Source organism: Falco punctatus (genome assembly GCF_963210335.1).
Source record: "Falco punctatus genome assembly, chromosome: 17".
Lineage (NCBI taxonomy): Eukaryota > Metazoa > Chordata > Aves > Falconiformes > Falconidae > Falco > Falco punctatus.
In genome coordinates this window covers 5,670,155-5,691,201 of record NC_137597.1, presented here as the reverse complement: position 1 = coordinate 5,691,201, position 21,047 = coordinate 5,670,155, and the positions used below count along the sequence as shown (strand labels likewise).

General features: G+C 52.3%; 1 protein-coding gene and 1 long non-coding RNA gene across 6 annotated transcripts in view; one reads left to right on the top strand and one right to left on the bottom strand.

Moving 5' to 3' along the window:
* The window catches only part of SLC45A3 (solute carrier family 45 member 3), a 49,333-nt gene that overhangs the window by 18,580 nt on the left and 9,706 nt on the right, over positions 1–21,047 (top strand). For 4 of the 5 annotated variants that reach the window (XM_080367662.1, XM_080367660.1, XM_080367661.1 and 1 more), the window contains 3 exons: positions 456–565; positions 18,912–19,339; positions 19,598–20,431. In XM_080367662.1, the coding sequence (XP_080223788.1) occupies positions 19,105–19,339; positions 19,598–20,431 (1,069 nt within the window). In that variant the 5' untranslated portion in view covers positions 456–565; positions 18,912–19,104. Of the gene's footprint in view, positions 1–9; positions 566–18,911; positions 19,340–19,597; positions 20,432–21,047 lie in introns of those variants that run through there. The other variant, XM_080367663.1, reaches the window with a different exon arrangement.
* On the bottom strand, positions 13,895–18,905 carry LOC308054590. The gene is made up of 2 exons (XR_013924161.1): positions 14,764–18,905; positions 13,895–14,103 (listed from the first exon to the last, which is right to left on the bottom strand). It is a non-coding gene; the product is annotated as an uncharacterized lncRNA (long non-coding RNA).

Here is a 21,047-nt window from a genome sequence, read left to right as displayed (position 1 = left end):
GTAGGGCTGGGGGGGGGGTCGTTGGGGGGGTTCGCGGCAGAGCGCCGAGCCCGAGCGGCGGCGGGATGCGGGAGCCGGAGCTGGGCAGCGCCGGGGGGACGGGAGTGGTGCGGGGGGGCGTTGTGGGGGGGTCGCGGCAGAGCGCCGAGCCCGAGCGGCTGCGGGATGCTGGAGCCGGAGCTGGGCAGCGCCGGGGGGACGGGAGCGGGGGGCGGCGGGGGGTCGGCGCAGCGCTGGTACTGGAGCGGCTGCGCCGGGTCCTGCTGCAGTGGTCCTGCTGATGCTCCTTGGGATCCGCGCTGCTTCCCGGTGGGAGCCCCCCGCCCCGGGCGCCCGGGGAAGCGGGAGCGGCTGCAGGTAGCGCGGCGCTGCGCCCGGCCAGGCCGCCCCGAGCCCTCCCAGGGCCGGGATGTGGCAGGAGAGGTTTTGCCCCCCCGTGCTTCTCATTGTTACAGAGACATCTGCTGCGACCGAGTTCGCGTTAAAGATTCTCGGATGGGAAAGGAGTTTGGGAAGCGTGATGTGACCGCCGGCTCCCAGGAATCCTGAAGACTTGTGGGGACAGGTCAGTGAATCCTTAGAACCGAAGGAGCCAGCGCCTGGTAAAGGGCAGTTTTCATTGCACCTCACCGAGGGCTCTGCCTGCGCTGGATAACTTGGCTCTCCCCATCAGCGGGAGTGGGAGGAGGCTGTTGTCTTAAAAGCGGTACCTAAAGATCCTAACGGGGACAGTCCCTACGTTACTGACTTCGGCATGACTGGGGACTTTGGTAGTAAAACGCCTTAGCTGTTTATGGTAAACATAAACTAAAAGAATAATTTGTCTTCCTGCAGATGACAGCTTTAGGAGCAAGTGGCAGGCACTAGAATAAACTAATAGTTTTATGCTGGTGATAGCCAGGCTTGGCAAGATGCTTATGTTTAAAAAAAAAAAAAAATTTTTTTGGAAGGGAAATGTGTCAGGAGCAGCTTTCCTGATCCTCATCTAGATTTGTCAGACTCATGAGCAGTACAGGGAAAGTGCCCAGGCTCAAACCGTGTCCCATTCTGGCACTGTTCTAGATGTGGGTTGAAGAGAGCAGCCTTTGTATAACGTGAGAATAACTGGAAATTTATAGAAACAGAACATGAGTAAGAACTTCAAAAGTACCCAAATGACCTGGGCATTGAAGTCATGCAGGCACTCCTGAAAAACATGTACCAGCCTTTAAACGTTTTATATTATTCACCCTACCTGCAATTTTCTTTCTGTTTTCTTAAATGTGTGATGCTACCTGGACTTTCTTGCATCATCCGTAGCTACTGCCCTTCCACTCGGTGGGGAGTGGCCGCGGTGGCGGACCCAGGCATGCCAGATTGCCAGCCCTGCGCTTGGATTCCAGGCAGTGCCTTAAACTCTGGAACTTATTACCACAAAGCATCGTGGAAGCCAAGAGCGCTTGGCTTCTGGGATTTGAAAAAAAGGATTAGAAATTTGATATGGATAACAAGGATCTCCAGAATTAATAGCAAATTAAATGAGAGCTTTACAAGGGATACCAATCCCTGTATTTCAGGGCATAAACCAATCTTGGGATTTAGTAGGAAACTTCTCCTTGTAGGGAGATTTTTCTTGCGCTGTTTGCTGGTGGGTATATCCCTCTACAGCTTGTTACAGTGCAGTGTCAGCTGTAAGAACATCTTGTCTCCTTGGCGAGGTTCCAGTTACAAAGTACCTGAACCTCAAGGTGTTTCCCACCGTGGAGCTGTTGCTAGAAGGCCCAAGCCCCATGGCTTTGTGTAGAAGCTGCCTGGAGATAAGGATAACATCATCTGTGAACAAAGCAGTGGTCTTAGTGGCTCTAAGATTATTGTCACTGTAATGTAATAAGAGTGATAGTAGATACTGCAATATGTTCGGGACAAACTCCACCAGCAGCATCGTTGTGAAAGTGGACAGTCAGCTGTTGTGGGCAGTGAGAAATGTTACAGCCATAGTGCGAGAAGCTGAATTCACTGGACTGCTCGCTGAGTTAGAAAATGTAGCCTTTGCTCCGCTTTATCTTTGAAAGTAGGGATGTCTAGCATAAACTCTTGTTAACCTTTTCCCCAAACTGTTTATTTCATGGGAGCACTGCAGTGGCAGTGTTGAGGGGGGTGTGTGTGGTTTTGTTTTTCCCTTGTTACACATCTCTGCTCTTTTGACTAAAGCTTCCATATGGAATTCAGGGTGATGGCTGGGCTCTTGTGGCTGATGGCATTGTGAGTGCGCAGTCCTGAAAATAATTTTTAAAACTGTATATAACGATAGCTGCCTAGTTTTGTAATGAAGTTGCTTGTAGAAGCTTTGTTCAGAGTATGGACCAAAAAAAGCTGGTGCTAAAAGCATTGAATCCACTGTATGATGAAGTGACAAGGCAAAACCTGCATTTTGAACATAACTGCGTGTGTCTCCTTGCGTGTCTTTCTGCAAAACTTCTTTGGAAATATTAGCCTGTTCGCAGAGTGCCTGCATCACTGTGGAAATCATAACCCAGAGTCTTTTGTGTTGGATCCACCAGAAGCTCTGAGGGTTTGCAAATTAATACTGAGGGATGTACAAGAGCAAAGGAAGGCAAACGTTGATGCTCGGTGAAAGTAGTCTTTATAATAGCGATATTTCTAATCTGCTAGATTATATTAGTCTCAATCTCTGGTTTCCATAGTTTTACACTGATAAAAAATGGTGTGAAAAGTTCTGCCTGTGGCAGTTTTCTGACTGCTCCCTGTCGAAGGAGTACTGCAGGCGGTGATGTGGCCGAGAACTTCAGAATACTGCTGGGTTTGTGTGTTCTCCCCGACGGTACTAGCCGTTGGTTGGATTCAAGCTGCTTGTAACTCAGTCAGGTCTGGTGCCAGTCTAGACCAGTGCTAGGAGCTTGCTTAAATGACCAGAGAAAACACGTAACGAACTTTACGAAGCGATTTGCTGATTGTCTCTTTTTTTTATCAATACTCTGTATTCTCTTTTTTTATCGATGCTCTATATTCTCAGGCAATTTAAGCGTATTTCGTACGCAGCAGTGGATATAGGACTAATGCAGTCCTCGGATTTTAGTCTCTCTGGAGGTTTATGCCACTCTTGTCACAGTGGGATTGTAGAGCTTTTCAGATGAGCTATAAGTGTTGTGAGTAACATCTGTTTGTGTTTATCCTCCACCTTTCTCTATGTTGGAGCAGTTCATCCAAGGAGTGTCTTGTTTTGGTAGTTGACTGTTTGGGGTTTTCTTTAATGTGTGAGTTGCTATCTCCTTTATCTTGGCTAAGGCAACATCAAAGCAAAACACTTGACCCATTGGGTGAAAGTTGTGGAGGTTTGTGATGGAGTCAAGGCTACGAGGAAGCCGAAGCAAAAGGACCAAAGGGATGGGAGGAGAGCAACCGCACGTAGTGGTAGGGGGTGACAAAGCAATAATAGCTGTAAAGCCTCGTGCCTGGAGAGAAGGAAGCACCAGGCGGTGTGGAGAGGGATGCGCAGAAACCAAAAAGAGTTCTGTCTGGTGAATCTCCTCCATTCACTTCTGCTGTTGCAAACAATTCCATCATATGACGGTGTCCTGTGGCTTCTGCGGGGGGCGGGGGGGGGCAGTCAGCCTAAGACAGCTACTTTTAACGAAAACTAACCCTAGACAGCCAACCTGTGGAGTCTTGTGATCCTTCAGCCGTGCGGTTAAACTCATGACCAAGGTTGCGCTGTGAGTGGAGCAAGGGAGTCATGAGGAGCTTGTGAGCACCTGTCAACTGTTTTCAATGTTTACTTGATTTCTGAATGCTTAATATCAGACATCAAACCTCTCCGTGTGAAAACAAGGATCCTAGGGCTCAGCTGAGAGGACAGAGAGCATCACAGAGGAATCCTTGCTTTTATAAAACTGGGAAACTTTAAAGGTGTCTCTGCAAGGTTGCCACACGATATAGATGCTCAGAGAAGACTGCCTGTAAGCATGGATCTGTGTAACATAAAGGAAACCTTGCGCTCCCCACAAAAGAATAGGAGGATAGTAAATCAAAGGTTTCTTTTTGCAGTTCTGTGCCTGATGTTTGAATATGTTGAACCCTTGAAGCCTGTTCTACTTCTTGTGCTGCTGTTGCTCCTCACTGCTGTAAGAATCAGTCTGGTCTAGTGTTGCAGGCCTGCAGAACTTGCTGATGCGTCCACAAATGAAGTTCTTGAGTTGCTTGTTCAAAAAACATAACTAAATGGAACTATAAAGGCACCATTTAGTTATTATTATTATTTGTATGCATGCTGTTCCTTGGAGGTCCTCAAATTTGTGCCCTTCCTCCTTGTTTTCATATCCTAAAATGTCAGTTCCTCTTGCAGTTCAAAAATATTTGTTTAACATTTTGCCAGCCTGCAGAAGAGGAGAAACAGACCCCCGTGAATATTGTCTGGCAAAATAAGAAATGTTCTGTAGAAATGTGGTCCGAATGGCTTCTTTGTCTCGGTGCTGGAGGGTGCCTGGAACACACACAGCAATAAGCAGGTGCTTGATTTGCAGCTCTGAAACGTTTTTCTTTTTCCTTGTTACTTTATGTTCACTAAAAGAAACTGCTGCTAGTCCAGATCTTGGGGACCTGGCCCTGTCTTACATTCAGGGAGACCTTCTTTGAGAAACACCTGAAATCAGCTCTGTTGATTTCAGAAGGAACCAGCTTCTGGGGACTTGCAGATGAATTCTTGTAATTGCCAGGTTTTGAATACTCAGGTGTAAGGATGGCCTCTGGCAAAACAACGAGGTTTATTTGAAAAAAGAAACTTAAAACGATGATGGGTACTGTGTTTGGTTTGTGAGGTCTAAGGTTTTTCGCTTCAATCAAGGGAGTGGATTTTCTTCCACCTTCATTTTATTGAAAGCTGAAGGTCTCCATGGTGGTTTGTCTCCAGGAGCTAGGACTTCAAGAAAAATGCAAATACAGTGAGTGCATTGACTCAAATCAGTGCAAGCTGTCAGCACTCAAAAGCCATTAATGTTCTTGCAGAGCAGGCTAGAGCCAACTTCAGGAATGATGTGTACATAGTTGTGGATAACATCTAAATCTTGCGCTAGATTTATGGGTTAAGAGTTTTAGTGAAACAGTGCATGCAATAAAATCCATGGATCACGCTTTCTTTACCGAATGCTAGGAGTGATTCCTGCTGGAATCTGACCTGCTACGTCAAAGAAACGGAGGTGGTGATCAAACCCCAAATCTGACTCTCTTCTGCCTTCTCCTCCCAGTTGCCTCCTTCTTATTTAGGAGCAATGGGCAGAGCTGGCTCTTCAGTTGGATTCCAGGTGGGTGTAAGTGTACTCACTTAGTTCTCTGTCCTCTCTGCACAGAGGCCAAAAGCCTCCACGTCGCTCTGGAACCTGTGTGTGAGTTCCCTGCTGGTGATTTTACACTTTTTCCATCGGCAGCGTGCTCTGCCACTGGTCTGGGAAGTTACACTCATCTCTTTCCCCTCTGCCCAGGGCTGTAGTGCCACTTCTGGTGTGATCTTCTGTTTGGAGAGGGGGTACCCAAAGCATTTTGGTGATCTACAAGACCTGAGCTGACACTGCTGGTGGTGATTATCCCCTGTTGGTGCTCTCCCTGCCCGTGTGGTGTACTGGTCGTCGCTGTGCTACCTCAGTCTGGATTCTGGCAAAAATTCTCCCTTTGCTTAGAGCTGTGCAAACAGCTTGAAGGATTGTTCTGGTCACAGAGAGAGCTTCCTTGTAGGTCTGTGGCGAGAGGCAGTTCATAAATACAAAGAGATGGAGCACAAAGGAACAATGCGATGACAGTGGCTTTCCAAGGCAGTGCTGTGTGCGTACCAGGTACTGGCTCTTGGCGTGACAGGGGAGGGCTTTGTGCGGGCACTGTTGCTGTTAGACTTCAGAGGTGCGTTTGGGAATGTTTATGACAAAACGACTCCTGTGTGCAAGGGGTGGTGGGAGCAGCTGGAGCAATGCTGGAACAAAAGGCTGCTGTGCTACAGCCAAGGCCGACTGAGCAATTAATGGGCCTGGAAGGGTGGCTTTTCGTGAGGACTGACTAAAGCTAGGTTTAGGAAAGTGGCTAAATGTAGTCTGGAGAGGGGTCTGACCATGCATGTAAAAAGGAGAGCATAGGAATTACATAGGGGATGACTGGAGGGAGGGAGGGAAGGAAGGAAGGTCGCTTCCCAGCTATTAAATCTCTTAGCCCATGGATATTGTTTCAGGGGAAATTCTTGCAACCTCAGTACTCGAGACCCATCCATCCAGACTGGACAAATCACTGGAGAATGTGCTGTTGGGAGCAGTCCTGCAGCAGCCCCAGGGAAGATGATTCAACAGGGCCTCTTTCATCTTTGATTTCTGTGAACACAGTCTACGTTTGTGCTGCCCCCAGATACTCCCATTCATCACTGTCTGTGGCCAATGTTGATAGCAGCGTATAAGCCTTTTGGGCAAGAGCAGGGAATGCTAGTTATCCCCTCTGCTAACAGAAGACTGTAACTGAGGCTAGTTAGCACATGCTGATGCACAACCAGAGTGGCCCGAGACGCTGCTGTTGATAAGCTCCTTCCTGGCTCTTCCTGGGCACAGCCAGCGTTGCGCCTGCCCGAGGTGCCCTGGCTGTTTGCCCAAGGCAGCCCAGAGCATGTTGCGGGAATATCAGAGGTCTTTTCTGCTTCATTTGTAGCTCACTGAACTTTACTCCAGTAAACATGGGCAAGCGAGAGCCCAGCGTGGAGAGAAAATCCTGCCTCTACTTGGAGTCTGAAATGCACAAACTTTCATTTATCCCCTGCTTTACAGCAGACTTTTTCAGCAAGTGCTAAGTAATTTCAGTGCTCTGACCCCTTTCCTGCCTGTCCTCCTTGATAGATGCAGTCTGTGCTCTCGGTACCAGAGCAAGAAACTAACCATGTGCAGCAAAAAGCCTGAGCGCCCCTGCTCAGAGTGCCCTGCAAAATCTAGGGAGCTTTGAACTTGAACTCCATGCTTAATTACTAAAAAGCTAATATTTGGGACTGATATTCTTTCCAGGGCTCAAAACAGAAGTTAGGTTCCTGTTTGTAAGGAGAGATGGGGTGGGGAGTGAGGGGGATGGTAAAAATGCCTTGCTCCATTCACCTCCTGTACAAATGGCAGCTTTGAGCCTTCTCTTTTGAAAATGGAAAACTCCCCTTCCAGATTCTCCATGCTGCCGTGTGTTTTGTGTGAACGGCTGCAGCTTAATGTTAAATCCCTGCGTGTTCAGGGTCCATTACACATGAAACTGATAGTGAGAGTGGGGAAAGGAAAAGGCTTCTTAAGTTTCCTATAACGATCTTCCAGTGAAACTTATCTGTCTTGAAAAATAAAATCTGATTGCTTCTTATCTTTGCCGTTATCCGGACAATTTCAGGCAGAAGTAAAAATCATAGCATCTCATGTTTTCAGACCCAGGCCTTGTGACTGGTCTGTCATGATAAGGAAAAAGTTCTCTCTGCTCCAGCGGTGACCTGAGGGTCCTCATTAAGACAGCAAAGTAGAAGTCGGACACGTAGAAGTGCTGCTTTTATAAGAAAGATCTCGGGACTCCGATATGTGGTCTTTGACCTTAAAGCACCCCAGAGAAATCCTGTTATTCCCTGCACGCGTGCTCTTCATGCGTCCCTTTGGCAGAGGGTGCTTGGCCCACGGCTGCTGTGACTGAAGGGGACAGTCTGGCATATTGGCACAAACCCACCTCCACCGGCCGCTGAAGCCCAGAGGGTAGATGGGGAGCACGGGTGGCTGGAGAGCCAGCAAGCGGGGTGGAAACTGCAACTCTGCCAGAGGGGCAGGCGGCGCGGACAGCGGTATCTTAAATCAACTCCCAGCCCAAAGTATTTGGAGGGTTTTGCTTTTTTCTCTCCCCCTTTTAATGCTCCCACCAGAGGTAGCTGCCTGTTGTGCATCCGTTCTTGCACCAGCTCTGCTAGGAGCACTTGCATGATCTCTTCTCTGAGCAGGGGGGTAAAACCCAGCCGTTCCCGGGAGAGCTGCGGGCTGCTGCCGAGCACATCAGGGTCTGATGTGACTGATGGGGGTTCTGTACTCACAGCTGTCTTGGGGCTATTCCTCACGCTGCAAAGGCTCTTTGTCTCATTCAAAGCCATGACCTCATTTTAGAGACAGAAAACAGAGAGGGAGAAACCCACCAACCTGCCAGCAGAGGTCAAAGGGCTCACTGAGAGATATGTTAGCATCAAACTTCTCCGGCAGGGACACAAATAACTGGAATTGCAGACCAGAAAATTACCATGAAAAAATGGACTAACTACCATGTGATTACAAAAGGGCCCATTAGTTCTGTGTGTGTCTAGGATTCAGAGTATATCCTTTGAGGAAGAGCACGAGGTCACGCTCCCAAAACTTGAAGCAAAAGGGACTGTGGAAGTCTGTGCCTGTTGCTCTCCGGGGACGGCCGTGCGCGGCGCTTTGGCTGCTCGCTCTCCTCCTCCTTTCCTCGGTGCAGCCCTTGGCAAACACGACTTCTGGCAAAACGAAGGAAGGTTAGATTTCGGTGTTAGGTGGCGGCAGCTCCCGCTGGGGCTCTATTTGTCGGACCCCTCGCTGCTACTTGATAATCAGCCTGTTGGGGTGCGGGTTGGGCTAAGGAATCCCTTCGCCCCCCTGCCGGGGCTGGGCAGTTTGTTTCTGCAGAGCCCCTGGCAGCTGCTGGCCCAGGAGCCGTGGCTGCTGGTTTGGATTTACAGTCTCACGTGTCAGTGCCGGCTGTGGCCTTTGCTCCGGCCCTTGGGTTTTGCTGGTACCTCAGAATGGTCCTCTCCATCCCAAGGTTAGTCCTGAGACTCGGCTGGCCCCGTGACTGTCACAGCTTCCCAAATAAAGCCAGAAATGATGAAGCTCTGTCATGGGGTAGAAGTCCTAGAGCTGTCTCGGAGCCGAAGTATGACATCGGCTTGCTGAGGAGTCAGATGTCCCCTTATGTGGCATTTGTGCTTTGGTTGGAAACAAGAAGTTCCGATTTCACTTCCCATTTCCCAGCCCTGTGAACAGGCATTGCAAAATGGACACAGTAAAGCAGCTAGGGTTTCTGCCTTCCCATCTCTTCTCCGTAAAAGATGGGGAAATTATTCTTCTGGGGCTCAGCACTAGTGATTAAAACCCAGTTTTGTGTCACTTTTCAGTGCTAAGGTGACCTGTGTAGCATGCAGTGGGACAGCTATGTGTTCTCTGTACGTGGTAACAGCCATCCACCAGAACCGGTTTGCTTTTCTCTTTGCCAGTTCCAGTTTGCTGGGGTAAGAGCTTTGCTCTCTGCTTTCCCTGTTTCACCCCCGGTGATCGTTTCCCCTAAGCAGGATTACAGTAACGCAACCCCATGAAATCCCACGTGCTTGCTTAGGCAGAGCTGGCGGATAGAGGACATCGTACCTCAAAATAGGGTGGTAATGACCGGCACAAAAGTTCTTGTGCAATTTAGGTAGCTGTGGAAGAAAATACAGGTTCAATCCAGGTAGACATTCCCAGAATTTTGGTGAGCGTGGGCGTTCTTTGGCTTTGCTTTGCCTATGGGGGCACCAGTGAAGATGCCGTGTGCCCCAGCGTGCCCCAGACGAGCCTGCTGCCAGTGTTAGGTGTGCTGCAGGGTTTCGAAGGACTGTCCAGCCGCAGAGCTCTGGGGACCAGGCAGGTACCGTGGGGTGACAGTGCTACAGCCTGTGGTCAGGGGCACTGCTGGACCCCAGCCCTGGTCCCCTGCAGGGCTGGGTGCTCCTCTGCAGGGCTGGGTGCAGGCTCTTGGGTGCAGACTCTGCCTTTGCAAGGTTCTCCGAGGAGGAGGACGTGTCCGTGGGTCCTGGGCACAACACACACATCCTGGAGCCTCAGGGATGCGCAGCCAAGTGTTACCGTGGCCGGCACTGCTGGGGGGTCCCGGCAGCGGGGGGGGGGGGGCTGGGCCACCTGTTGGAGTTTTAGACACGGGGAGGCTGCTGCCCTTTTTAACAGTGTCCATCTCTTTTCCCTCGCTTCCCGGTATTCCCTTTACAACCAGCCCATTGTGCTGTGGGCTACAGCAGCTGGGTGGAGTGTTTCAGGCTCAAGTGTAATTTCAGTGCCTTTAAAAGCCTTTGGAGGGCTTTTTTTTTTTTTTTTTTCTCTCCCCCCCCCCCCCCCCCCCCCCCCCCCCCTTCCTGAAGAGGACAGCAACGCCAACAAGGGATAATTTGATGGATTACTCTGCGGGGCTGAGGGGCTCTCCTTAATCCCCTTTGTGGGCCTGTTTGACTAGACGCGTAGCAGAAGCCCCCAGCCTCAGGCAGAGAAAAGGCAGCTCAGCAGGGTGGGTTTTACACACTGACATATAAATACGGGCCCTGGTCATGTGGTGCCGGATATAATCTGTGCCCGTTACCACGCTGCAGAGAAGGGGGGCACCTGGAGGGGGCTTATTTTTTCCCTTTCCAGTTCAATTTACATTTTTATTCTTCTGCTAAAAAAAATAATAAAAAAAAGAAGAAGGGGGTGGGGGAGAGGCTGACTCAGACCAAACGCCAGGGCGATGGGCACGGTATTTAAACACCAAAAATGAACCTAAGTGAAAAGCAGAACCAGATCATCTTTCCTTTCCCTTCCCGCTCCAAAACACGGGCTCCTCTCGTGAATAAAAGCCAGAGCCTGGGCCATGCAGTAGCAAAACAAAGCTGTAGCTCTGATGTAGAGCCAGCCAACCTCATCTGGAGGTCTCGGGTTGTTTATAGCAGACCTGACGCTGAGTCAGGAGGGAGCGATCAGAATGAGCGAGGCTGAAACTGCTGTTTCTCAGGTGGCGTTGTGTGTGCTCAGAAGCGTGCGGTGCTTCTGTGCTTAATGAAATCTGGTCTGTGAGACCATCCTAAACCATCCTGCCGTGCGGCGGGCATGAGCAGTCCCGTTGCGGTTCCTTCAGCACAGTCTGAAGATCCCTCTGCAGTTGAGCTCAGCTACAGGGTATTTACTGGGGTGCTCAGTCCTTCACCGCACCACAGCAGAACTTGGCCCTCTATAGTGCAGTCACCTTTTTGCGGTGTCCCTGAAGGAGATGGGGCTGAGCTGCAGACCCGCAAGGCAAGGCTTCAGCCCTTCAGCCTGGGCTGCTGCCTGCCTGCAGAAAGCCGGGTGCCCAGCTCCATCCTGCGCCGTCTGATCTTGGCCAGGCTCCTCCTAGCGTGGACGGCAGCAGGATCTCCCAGGCGGCCCGAAGCCTGTTGCTGCCGCTGGGTGAACGTGGCAATGACGCCTGCCAACTGTGGGAGAGTTAATGATACCCGCTGGCATCCATCGCGGTGCGCGCTGCTGGGCTGATGTCCGTCCCTTGGAGAAGTGTGGTGAGCTCCGAAAGTGTCAGCGTGGCCTCCGCTGAGTCAGTGACCTCTTTAGACAGGCAGTTTCTGTTTGTAAAGGGGGAGGAGGAGGAGGATGAGCTGGAACTGGCCACTTTCTGCTGCTGTATCCTTTTCACTGGTCAAGCAGGCGGGCACGGGAGCTAAGGCAGCCAAAGCCCAGGAGAAAGCCTCCTGGCAGGGGCGATTCCTTTGTCTGCCAGAGAGAAGCAGCTTGTGGGACAGGAGGTCAGTGGAGCCTGTGGGCTGCCCTGCTGTCTGTTTGATGTTCACGTTGCGGGGTGAGGATAAAGCTATTGGCACAGCTCCTGAAAGGAGCGTAGAGATACCACAGACGTGCAGGGTGAAGGGCAAGCGGGACAGATCTTTCTCCACCCTGGAAGGCATCCTCTCTGCATGACAGGCAGAGCAAGGACAGTGCTGTTAGCCTGCCAGGCTGGAAAACATCCTTTCCTAACTCCCGTTCTTAACAAATATTCTGACCTCCGCATCCATCTCATAGGGACTTTCATTTGCCTTTCCCTGGTGCCTTTGCTTTAGTCAGCTGGTGAATGTGGGACAGTGACCTGTTTCACGTGCCCCTGCTGCTCACTGTAACACACAGAAGACACTCAGTGGTCACTTGCCCTCACAGATGCACCTTTACCTGAAGGATATCAGCAAAAAATGCCTCCCAGAGCTTCTGCAGAAGTGAACCAGTCCCTTGGGTTGCCTCTGGAACAGCCCAACCCTGCTCACCATCAGGACTGACCAGCCTCCCAGGTCAGGAGGGCCAAAGGTAAAGGGAAAGTCACCGGGTGGTTTGTGCCCTGCCCCTGCTCCATGGCAGCTGCAGGTGTATTCTGCTGGCTCTGAAATGACTTGTGCTCTGTGGTTGAGGCAGTGGGAGCCTGGCAGGACCTGAGGTTGCATCTCAAAGTCCATCTTGGTGAGCCCTAGCCACCTGGAGGGAAGGTGAATGGCTCGGTGGTTACGGGAGACCAGAGCTTTGCTCACTGAGCGGGTGCAGTCTGGTTTAGTGGCCCACAGACGGGGGAAGATGCAGCCTCCTGAAAATCAGCTGCTGGCTGCAGGTGCTTCACGTTGGTGGCTTCTTCTCTCTTTGGCTTCTTACTTTCAGTTCACCAAACGGGGATGGAGGTGAGCTGCCTTCAGCCTCGGTGTGTGTCTGTTGGGCTGGGGATCAGCCTGCATCAGGAGAGCGGCAAGCACGAGAGGGCCTGAACTAAGCTCTGGCTTTTACGTCACCCTGAAAGCCGGATGATCACGTTGTAGGTGCTGCAGCAACGCAATTGCAGCACGGCAGGAAGGAACTAACCCCCAGTCCTAGTAAATTCAGATGTCTCCCTTTGAACCAAACTGCGTGGAAGGTCTTCTGCGCTGTTGCGGGGACCTGCCCCTGCCTGTAACTCTGGAAGCATCTGTAGCATTTAGTCGTAGATTAATATATCCTGGTGTCTGGGCTGCTGCACTGTGGGGTGAGGGAGGGAATTTCAAATGGGCTGGGATGCCCAGGTCTTCCTTGTTCTCGTCGGAGGGGATTTCCACCCACTGCTGCTCTTTCCCTAAGCAGAGCTGCCGAAGCCGATATAATGGAGCCCCCGAGCTCAAAGGAAACGCAGAGTTAATTCAGAGAGACTAAATAAATGGCCGTTCTCCCATCCCTGCTTAATGACCACTCCCCTCTCCCCACGCTGTGAATGGGGTCAAGGAGATTTGGGAGGGGAGGGGGAAGGGGAGAGGGTCAGGAGGGGTCAGGTGAGTTTTCCATTTCATCCCGCGCAAGCCTGCCAGGGCTATTCTCCATGGTGTATTTCACATTCAGCTGCGGTGAATGGACACTGATAGCTGTGAAAGGATCTGGCACTGTATGAACAGCCCTTCCCTAAGCACTCGCCCTTGTGCTCTCTCCCACCCTTTCTTCCAAAGGGCTTCCAGGGAGCGGGGAATTAATAACATTCATAAAGAGCCCCTTGGAAGGTTGGAAATGTAACGGGTGGTTATGAATGGAAACCCAATGGCCAGCCATACCCTTCGCCCCCTCCCCTCTCTCTGCTCCTGGTGGGAGTAGGTTCCTGCACCAAACCTGCCGTGCCGTGGGGAGGGGAGGTGTGGGTCCATATCACCTGGGGATGGCTGGGCTGGAGCAGCTCCCACCAGAGCTCCCCGCACAGCACCAGCTCCTGCCTCCAGTGCTGGCCAGTACCAGCTGCCTCGTGTGCTTCTCCGCAGAGCCAGGGCTTTGCCTTTTCCTTTGCCAAGGCAAAGGCTTTCGTGGGGAAATTCCTTCCCATGTAAGACAGGGCTCAGGTTATTACAGAGCCCTGACGGGTCACAAATAGTTGATGAATCGAATTCTCTGTTGTCTGACCATTGCTGTGGCTGTTTGTTGAACTGTGGGGTAGGTGCGCGGCTGTGATAAATCAGGGAGGCTGCTGCTACCACCTTGAATAACGACTCTTGTCCCTTCTGCACCCGTGTGAGAGACTGGAAGGATTATGGAAGGGTGTGGATTCTTCTGAGAGATAAATGAATTTTTGTCTGCCATGCAACTACACCCCAATTTTATTTTTAAAATATCTGTCCCTCCATCTTCATTCTATTTAATCACTGTTTAGATGCAATTACTTGTAAGATCGAACGTCAGAAAGATTAGAGGAGATTGGGAGGAGGAGAGACTCGGTGTTTGCTCGTTCACGTCCGTCAGCGCCCTGCACGTAGTCCACTTTCTTCAGGTGTCTTGGAGTTCGTTTCTTCTGAAAGTGAAAGGTGCGGTTCAAAGTCTGTTCGCATGGGCACACAGCAACGCCTGCGCCGGCTGATGGGAGGCGGGAGGTGGGTGCCTGCTGACGCTGGGGTTGCTTTCTGTAAAGGAGCCCGTGCATCTGACATCACCCGTGAATTCAGCCCCGTTTCCACGTGCGTGTCTGTGCCCTTGCTGGGGCACAGCTCAGACCAGGGGTTTCCTCATGCAGGGCCCTGCTGCGTCTCTGTGCCACAGTGAGCGCAGGAAGACGTTTGTCAACGCTTCTGCTGTGTGTGAACGAACTCTGAGTAGGGGAAACGTGTGAACTCAACCTGCTGGCCCGTTGCCTTTAGAGAAATGGCCCCTGAGAAGCCGCTTTCCCTGGTTCCATCCCTGCTCCTTCTCCTTGCTCCCTGCTGGTGCTGCTGGGGGAGTTGCACCCACGGAGGCAGCCTGCCTGGCTGCTCCCCGTTCTTCTGGGTGCTTGAGCAGGAGAGGGGAGAGAGGGCAGGAGACACCAGGGCTGCAGGAGGTGCCAGCCTTTCAGCTTTGGTTGCCGTTGCTGAAAAGGCTGCTCTGTGCAGGTGGGTGGCAGAGAGCCCTCTCCCCTCCGGTTGCCTTTGTCCAGCATCTGCTGCTTTGCTCCTGCCCCCAGGACCCGCCCTCCTACCTGGCTGCCAGGTGAACCAGCCTCTCCAAGTTGATCTGTTGTTTCTCTGCAGAGAAAGGAAAAATTTGGTTTGCAAGCTTAAAAGTAAAACAGAAACCCTGGGTTTCAAGATGCTTTACTTCTCCTTGGGGCGGGAGAGGAAGAGCAGAGGAAGAGCCTTAACGCTCAGCAGCAGATGATGTCCCCATGGCATGACAGCTTGGTGAGCAGCTGTGAAAAAGCCCCACATGTGGCTCCCTCCTGCTGCTGTGTGCAGGAAAGCTTACACAGAGGGGCTGCTATGGCCCTTTTGGGGGGGTGGGTGTTATCCTTGCCAAGGCACTTGGCATTGTGCTCCATAGGGAAGGACAAATACTGCCCCTATGGTAGAAGTTTTGGGAAGCTGAGACCACAGGGCATGAGGTGCTTGCTTTCGTGCAGCTTTTTGGACCAGCCACCCCCCACCCCCTGCCAGACTGTGCAAGGTCTCCCCAGCACAAGATGCCAAATCCCACTGGGCTGGACAGGCTGTTGGGTGTGATGTGCAAATGCTGCTGTTACACCAGGATCTCCCAGTCAGGAGATGTTTCCCTGCCTCCTTCCACACCAGGACAAAGCTATAGAGCACCAGCACCAAACCAGTCCTCCTGCATAGTATGCCAGAGGAATTGTCCTGGGAGAGATTAGTGGTTTAAATGAAGTGTTTGGTTTTGCTGCTGGGGCTGTTATTTAGAGCCAGACTGTTACCTGCAAAGCTGCAGGGAACGTCTCATTATCTGTAAAACGAAAATAACAATTCCCTGTACTAAATCTCTCTCTGCTGCCTGTTTGTGAAGTGCCAGCGAGACCAGCGAGGGCAGGTAACAAATTTTAACGGCAGGGCAGTGCTTTGGGCAAAGTTCAGGTGTGAACCCAGCCCTGGAGTTTCCTTCGGAGCTGGAAGCACGGTGCAAACGGCAGCTTCCCAGGGCTGGTGCCTGCAGCGTGTGTTTGCTCAGCGCCTGATGCGAGGGGCTCAGGCGCAGGTGTGGTTGTGGAGCTAATATAATATAGTAACGTGGTGTTATCAGGAGGCAGGGAGGGCCCTGAAACCAAACCCGCTCGGTTCCACCTCTGCTTGCCTGCAAACTACTTAAGTAGCTTTTCCTGAATGCTGTGTGCCGCGCTGGGCTGGCTTTGGGGAGCGCAGGGATCACCTGTCACCGCTCAGCGCCGAGGAGGTGAGTCCCGGCTTCTGCCGTCCTTTCAGCCTGGCCTCCCAAACCCTCCTTTTCCATCCCTCTGCCTCTTCCTTACAGAACAACTTGTTCAGATGATTTTCCTAGTCTGCGCTGGTATTTCTTTGCAGCTAAGCCAATCCGTCTCTCTGTATCCCGTGAACAAAACAAAGTCATTGATGGGTGTTGGGACAAAATGCCATTTAAACAGAAAAGGGTTCAGAATCGGTTGCAACTCTGCGTATAACTTGGTTGCTGTTGTCAGCTTCTCATCTCTGGCTGTATGTGAGTATTGCTTCTGGGTATGCTGGGTTTTATTTTTTTGTTAAAGCCCTCTGAGGGTGTGGAGAGGGGAAGAGACGGGTCTTGTCTTAGCCATTGACGAGAAATTCAGCCCCTCTGCCTCAAAACTGAAACTGTCAGGCAGTGGGGGAGACGGACAGATTCCTGCTTCCTCCCCAGGGCTAGAGGTGACGCTGCAGTAAAAGGGAAGAAACCCATTTTTATTTCTCTGTGCGTGTGAGACATCTTTTACTTAACGTTTGGGGTTTACCTTGGGCTAAACCCCCCTCTGCAAGCCTTCCAGACCCTGGACTACAGCAGGCAGTGGACATTAAGCTAGACCTGGAAAGGAGATGTACACTGATGGTGGCTCGGTTCATTTTGGTTTGTGAGTCTGCTTCCTCCAGCGAATAGCACCGAGGCTTGCGCTGCTGGAGCTGCAGGGCTGCAGCTTAAATTCCTATCCCAAGGCTGTCAGCCAGCTGGGCACCCATCACAAACGAACAAGGCTGAGACATCCTGTGTCTAGCCCACATCTGAGAAAGGTGGTTGCTGCCCCCAATCGCTTCCTTGCAGATAGAAGGCATCTGAAGCAACACGGAGCCTATCTGGGGTCTCCAAGCGTTCCTTTGAAGTCTTGTCGTGCGATTAAAGGAAAGCTGCTGCTGTTCCCCTCTGCCGTTAGCTCGCTGTTTGACCTTGGGCAAGTTATTTAAATGTTCACGGTTATTAAAAGGAGGTATCTTTTGTGACAGTCGAGGTCTAAGCAAGTGTGGAGGGGGAAAGTGAGGGATCCTGGAAGGAAAATAGTATTTATTGTGCGTAATTGGCAGCCCGACAGCTCCTCAGCTCAGGAGTGGTGTGTTTCCTCTGCAGCGGCGAGAGGAGAGCGCGATGCTTGCATCTTTGTAAAAACCTCATGGCCACGCTTCCAGCTTCACCCAGTCATCTCTGTATGAGTTATTTGGCTGATGGCAAAGAGGGGAAGAAAGAGAAAAGTGAGAAAGCGGGAAACTGCCCCAACTGTACCTGTTTACTAACACTTGCGCCGTGATGGAGGTCCAATAAACACGCGCGCTCTGTGGAGTTAGGGAACGCTAATTTGCAGCACGTTTGGTGATAACCTGGAGATTTCCCGCTGCCCAGTGCAGCTGTGGCAGAGCTGTGGCCCGGGGCACTGCAGGTTCAGCAGCCCCTGCACACCCTCTGAGCACCCCGCTCAGCCCCCTGACCAGCCGCCCTGCCAGGTCCCACCCGCTCTGCCAGGCATGGCAAAGGCGAGTGTTGGCGGGGACGTGCCCTGTAGGAGCCTTTTCCTCTCCGCTGCAATGGAGGCAAAGAATTTAGTGGGCTGCAAAACTGGATTTTCTCCTCGTTTCTTCAGATGGGTTCCCTCTCTGCAGCTAAGGAAGGGAAACGATGCACCAGCCGGCTGCTCTGGCGTGCGGGGTGCAGGCAGGCAGTTACGGGGGGAAACTCCTCCTGTGTGTCTCACGTTCTGTTCAGTCCCCTTCATCCAAAGACCCCAAAGCACTTGGGGCTGCACTGTGGTGGGACAGGAGGCAGAAGCGTCTCTGCAAACTGGGAACATGCTGCACAGTCCAGAAATGGGTCATAAGCTGAAGGACATTCAGGCTGATCGGACCCGTTGTGCCTTGTTGCCACAGGGCAACTCGATCAGGGCTCATTTAGGGTGAGAAGTCGGAGCACATGAACCCTGAGAATTAGGCAGCAAGTTGTTTTACTCCTGAATTAATGTCTTGCTAACTCCTTCTACCTTTCCCAGAATAACTACAGACCATCTTTCTGAGATGCTTTTAGCAAAACAGCAGTTTGGTGGGCTAGATGCTGGCAACCTTGCAGGATTTCTTTTGTTCGTAGACTGACATAGTGGCAGGCTCATAACAGGTTACTAAGAAGCATCTGCTTACTCTTGCCTTAGCTACTTAGTCCCTGTCCTGATCTGGTGGCCTCTCCCCTCTGAAGAAGGCTGGAGAGAGAGGGAGCATGTTACTGGGCAAATAAATGACTCAGACTAATGAGTAAGGTAATTGCCATTCACTGTTAGATGAGGCTAAAGTGGGTCAGGTTTGTTTGTGAAACTCCATGGAGGCACCATCTGTTCTCTGCGCCCCATCTCAGGGGCTGGAGGCAGGATTGGGGTGAAACTGCTTCCCTGGGAGCCTGCAGAGCAGCACGGGAGATGCCCCGGTCATTAGGAGCGGTGTGGGTCTCTAGAGATGACCCTGTGTGACTGCAGGCGAGTGCCTGCAGCCCTGATCCTCCAAGTGGGCTCTTAATTGATTTCACTGGGAGAGGGGACCCTCAGTCCTTTTGTCTCTCTGCTACAACTGCCCATCTATAAGAAGAGGCCGGACAGGACACTGAGAGGTCATTAGACCTCCCTCAGCCCGAAGGCAGGATTGGATTTTCCCGAACCATGTCTGACAGGTGCCTGTCTCACCTGTCACGAAACCTGGCACCGATGTAGTTTGCATCTTTTAACCCTGCCGCTCTCCCAGATGTCCCCTCTTCATCGTCCTGTGCCTGCAAGCCTGTCGGGAATGGGGAGACTCTCTTTCAGGGATGACATGTCTGCATGATACCTGGGTTTTGCCCTTTCCCCTGCCCTGGACCGCACTGTGCCTAACAAGCTCTCTCTTCTCTCAGACCACAGCACGTGAGCAGGAGGGGAAGCCTGGGGTGGGATTCCTGCCAGCCCACGGCCAGACCCAACAGTGCTGGGGCCACATCTTGCAATAAGAGGAAGAGGAAAAGACGGTTCATTCACCGTTGCTAAAAATGGGAGACAGCATCTGTCCAGCAGACCAGGAAGGGAAGCTCCAGACCTTGCCTGGGGGGCATGCCCGGGAGTGCCACAGCCGGAGCGACACAGCCCTGTGGCAGTGAGGGGTGTCGGGGCAGCGTGGCTCAGAGGACCTGGCTCACCATGCTCTTCCACAACCGCAAGACCCAGCTCCTGCTGGTCAACTCGCTGACGTTTGGCCTGGAGGTCTGCCTGGCAGCAGGGATAACCTACGTGCCTCCGCTGCTGCTGGAAGTGGGTGTGGAGGAGAAGTTCATGACCATGGTTTTGGGTAGGCAGTTCGTCTCTCGTCTTTGAGGTGCTTGTTTCCCCTTCGAGACTGGAGGGTGTGGGCTAATGAGGGCATGGAGGCTTGCCTCTGCGGGGTGGTTGCAAGGCTGCTGTTTGGTCAAGGGCAGCCTTGGAGGAGGGGGCTGTGACCCTGTGAAGCTTAATGAGGTCCTGAAGCATCCCAGGCTTTTTATACAGAGCATGCACACCAGTGTCCTCCAGATCTGTCCCCCTAACGCCACCCCTTTCTCTTTTCCAGGGATAGGACCTGTCCTTGGCTTGGTTTTTGTCCCACTGATTGGATCTGCCAGCGACCACTGGCACAGCAGCTATGGCCGAAGGCGGCCTTTCATCTGGATGCTTTGCCTGGGAGTCCTGCTGAGCCTCTTCGTCATCCCACATGCCAGCAGCCTGGCCAGCCTGTTTGCCCTCAACACTCGCCCGCTGGAGATTGCCTTCCTCATCCTGGGCATTGGGCTACTGGATTTCTGCGGCCAGGTCTGCTTCACGCCGCTGGAGGCCCTGCTCTCAGACCTCTTCCAGGAGCCAGACAACTGCCGCCAGGCCTTCTCCATGTACGCCTTCATGATCAGCTTGGGGGGCTGCATCGGCTACCTGCTCCCAGCCATTGACTGGGGCGGCAGCTTCCTGGCCCCGTACTTGGGAGGGCAGGAGACCTGCCTCTTCAGCCTCCTTGCCATCATCTTCCTCGGCTGTGTGCTGGCCACACTCTTTGTGTCGGAGGAGGCGGCCACCCCGGCAGATGTTCTGGATGGCCCAGCGCTGAAGGACGCTCCCCCTAAGCCCTCGCCTCCTGCCTGCTGCTCTTGCCAGCTCTCCAGGAGCTCGTGTCTCCTGCAGGCCAGGCATACGATGCAGGCCCTGAGAAACCTCTGCACGCTGGTGCCGCGGCTTCACAGCCTCTACTGCCGCATCCCCAAGGTCATCCGGCGCCTGTTCGTGGCCGAGCTCTGCAGCTGGATGGCACTCATGACTTTCATGCTGTTCTACACAGACTTTGTTGGGGAAGGGCTGTACCACGGCATCCCCAGAGCCAAGCCGGGCACGGATGCCAGGCGCCACTATGATGAAGGTGAGAAGTGAACCAGCTACTCTGAGGCTGCAGCACGTGTTCCCTAGGACAGCAGCGTTTGGTGGAAGCTAGGAATGAGCTCAGCTCTGCTCGTAATGTGAAATAGTTACAGGAAAGTAGACTTTACAGATGGGTCAGGAAAAAGCATTCCCCCCCGGCTCCCAGAGCATTGCACAGTGGACCAAACAGGGAAATTTTTTTGTCCTGTGAGTTACCCAGCAGAGAACTGGATCTGGCAGTGCAGCCCTGGCCTGGGGCTGAATTGTTAAGAGGCAGAACAATCCGGCAGGTTGTGCACTGAACAGGATGGATCCGGCTCTCTCTGTGGCTGCTGTTGCCAGCTCCTTTCACTGCTTTTCCCTCCTTTTTACATGAGGGGTGATGGTGCTCCCCATCTCCTGGAGAGCAGGGGCTGGAAAACCAGGACATGCTCAGTGGCAGTGCGGTGGGCTTTGCTGCATCTTCCTTTCATGCTGCTGTGAGATTCCCATCTCACATCTGGATCTCGGGAGCCCTTGAGCCGCTTCCCCAGTTCTCACCCCTCTCTCCAATGCTTTCCGATAGCGCTCACCGCTGGAATCTGTAGCTGCTATGTCCACATCATGGGATGCTGCTC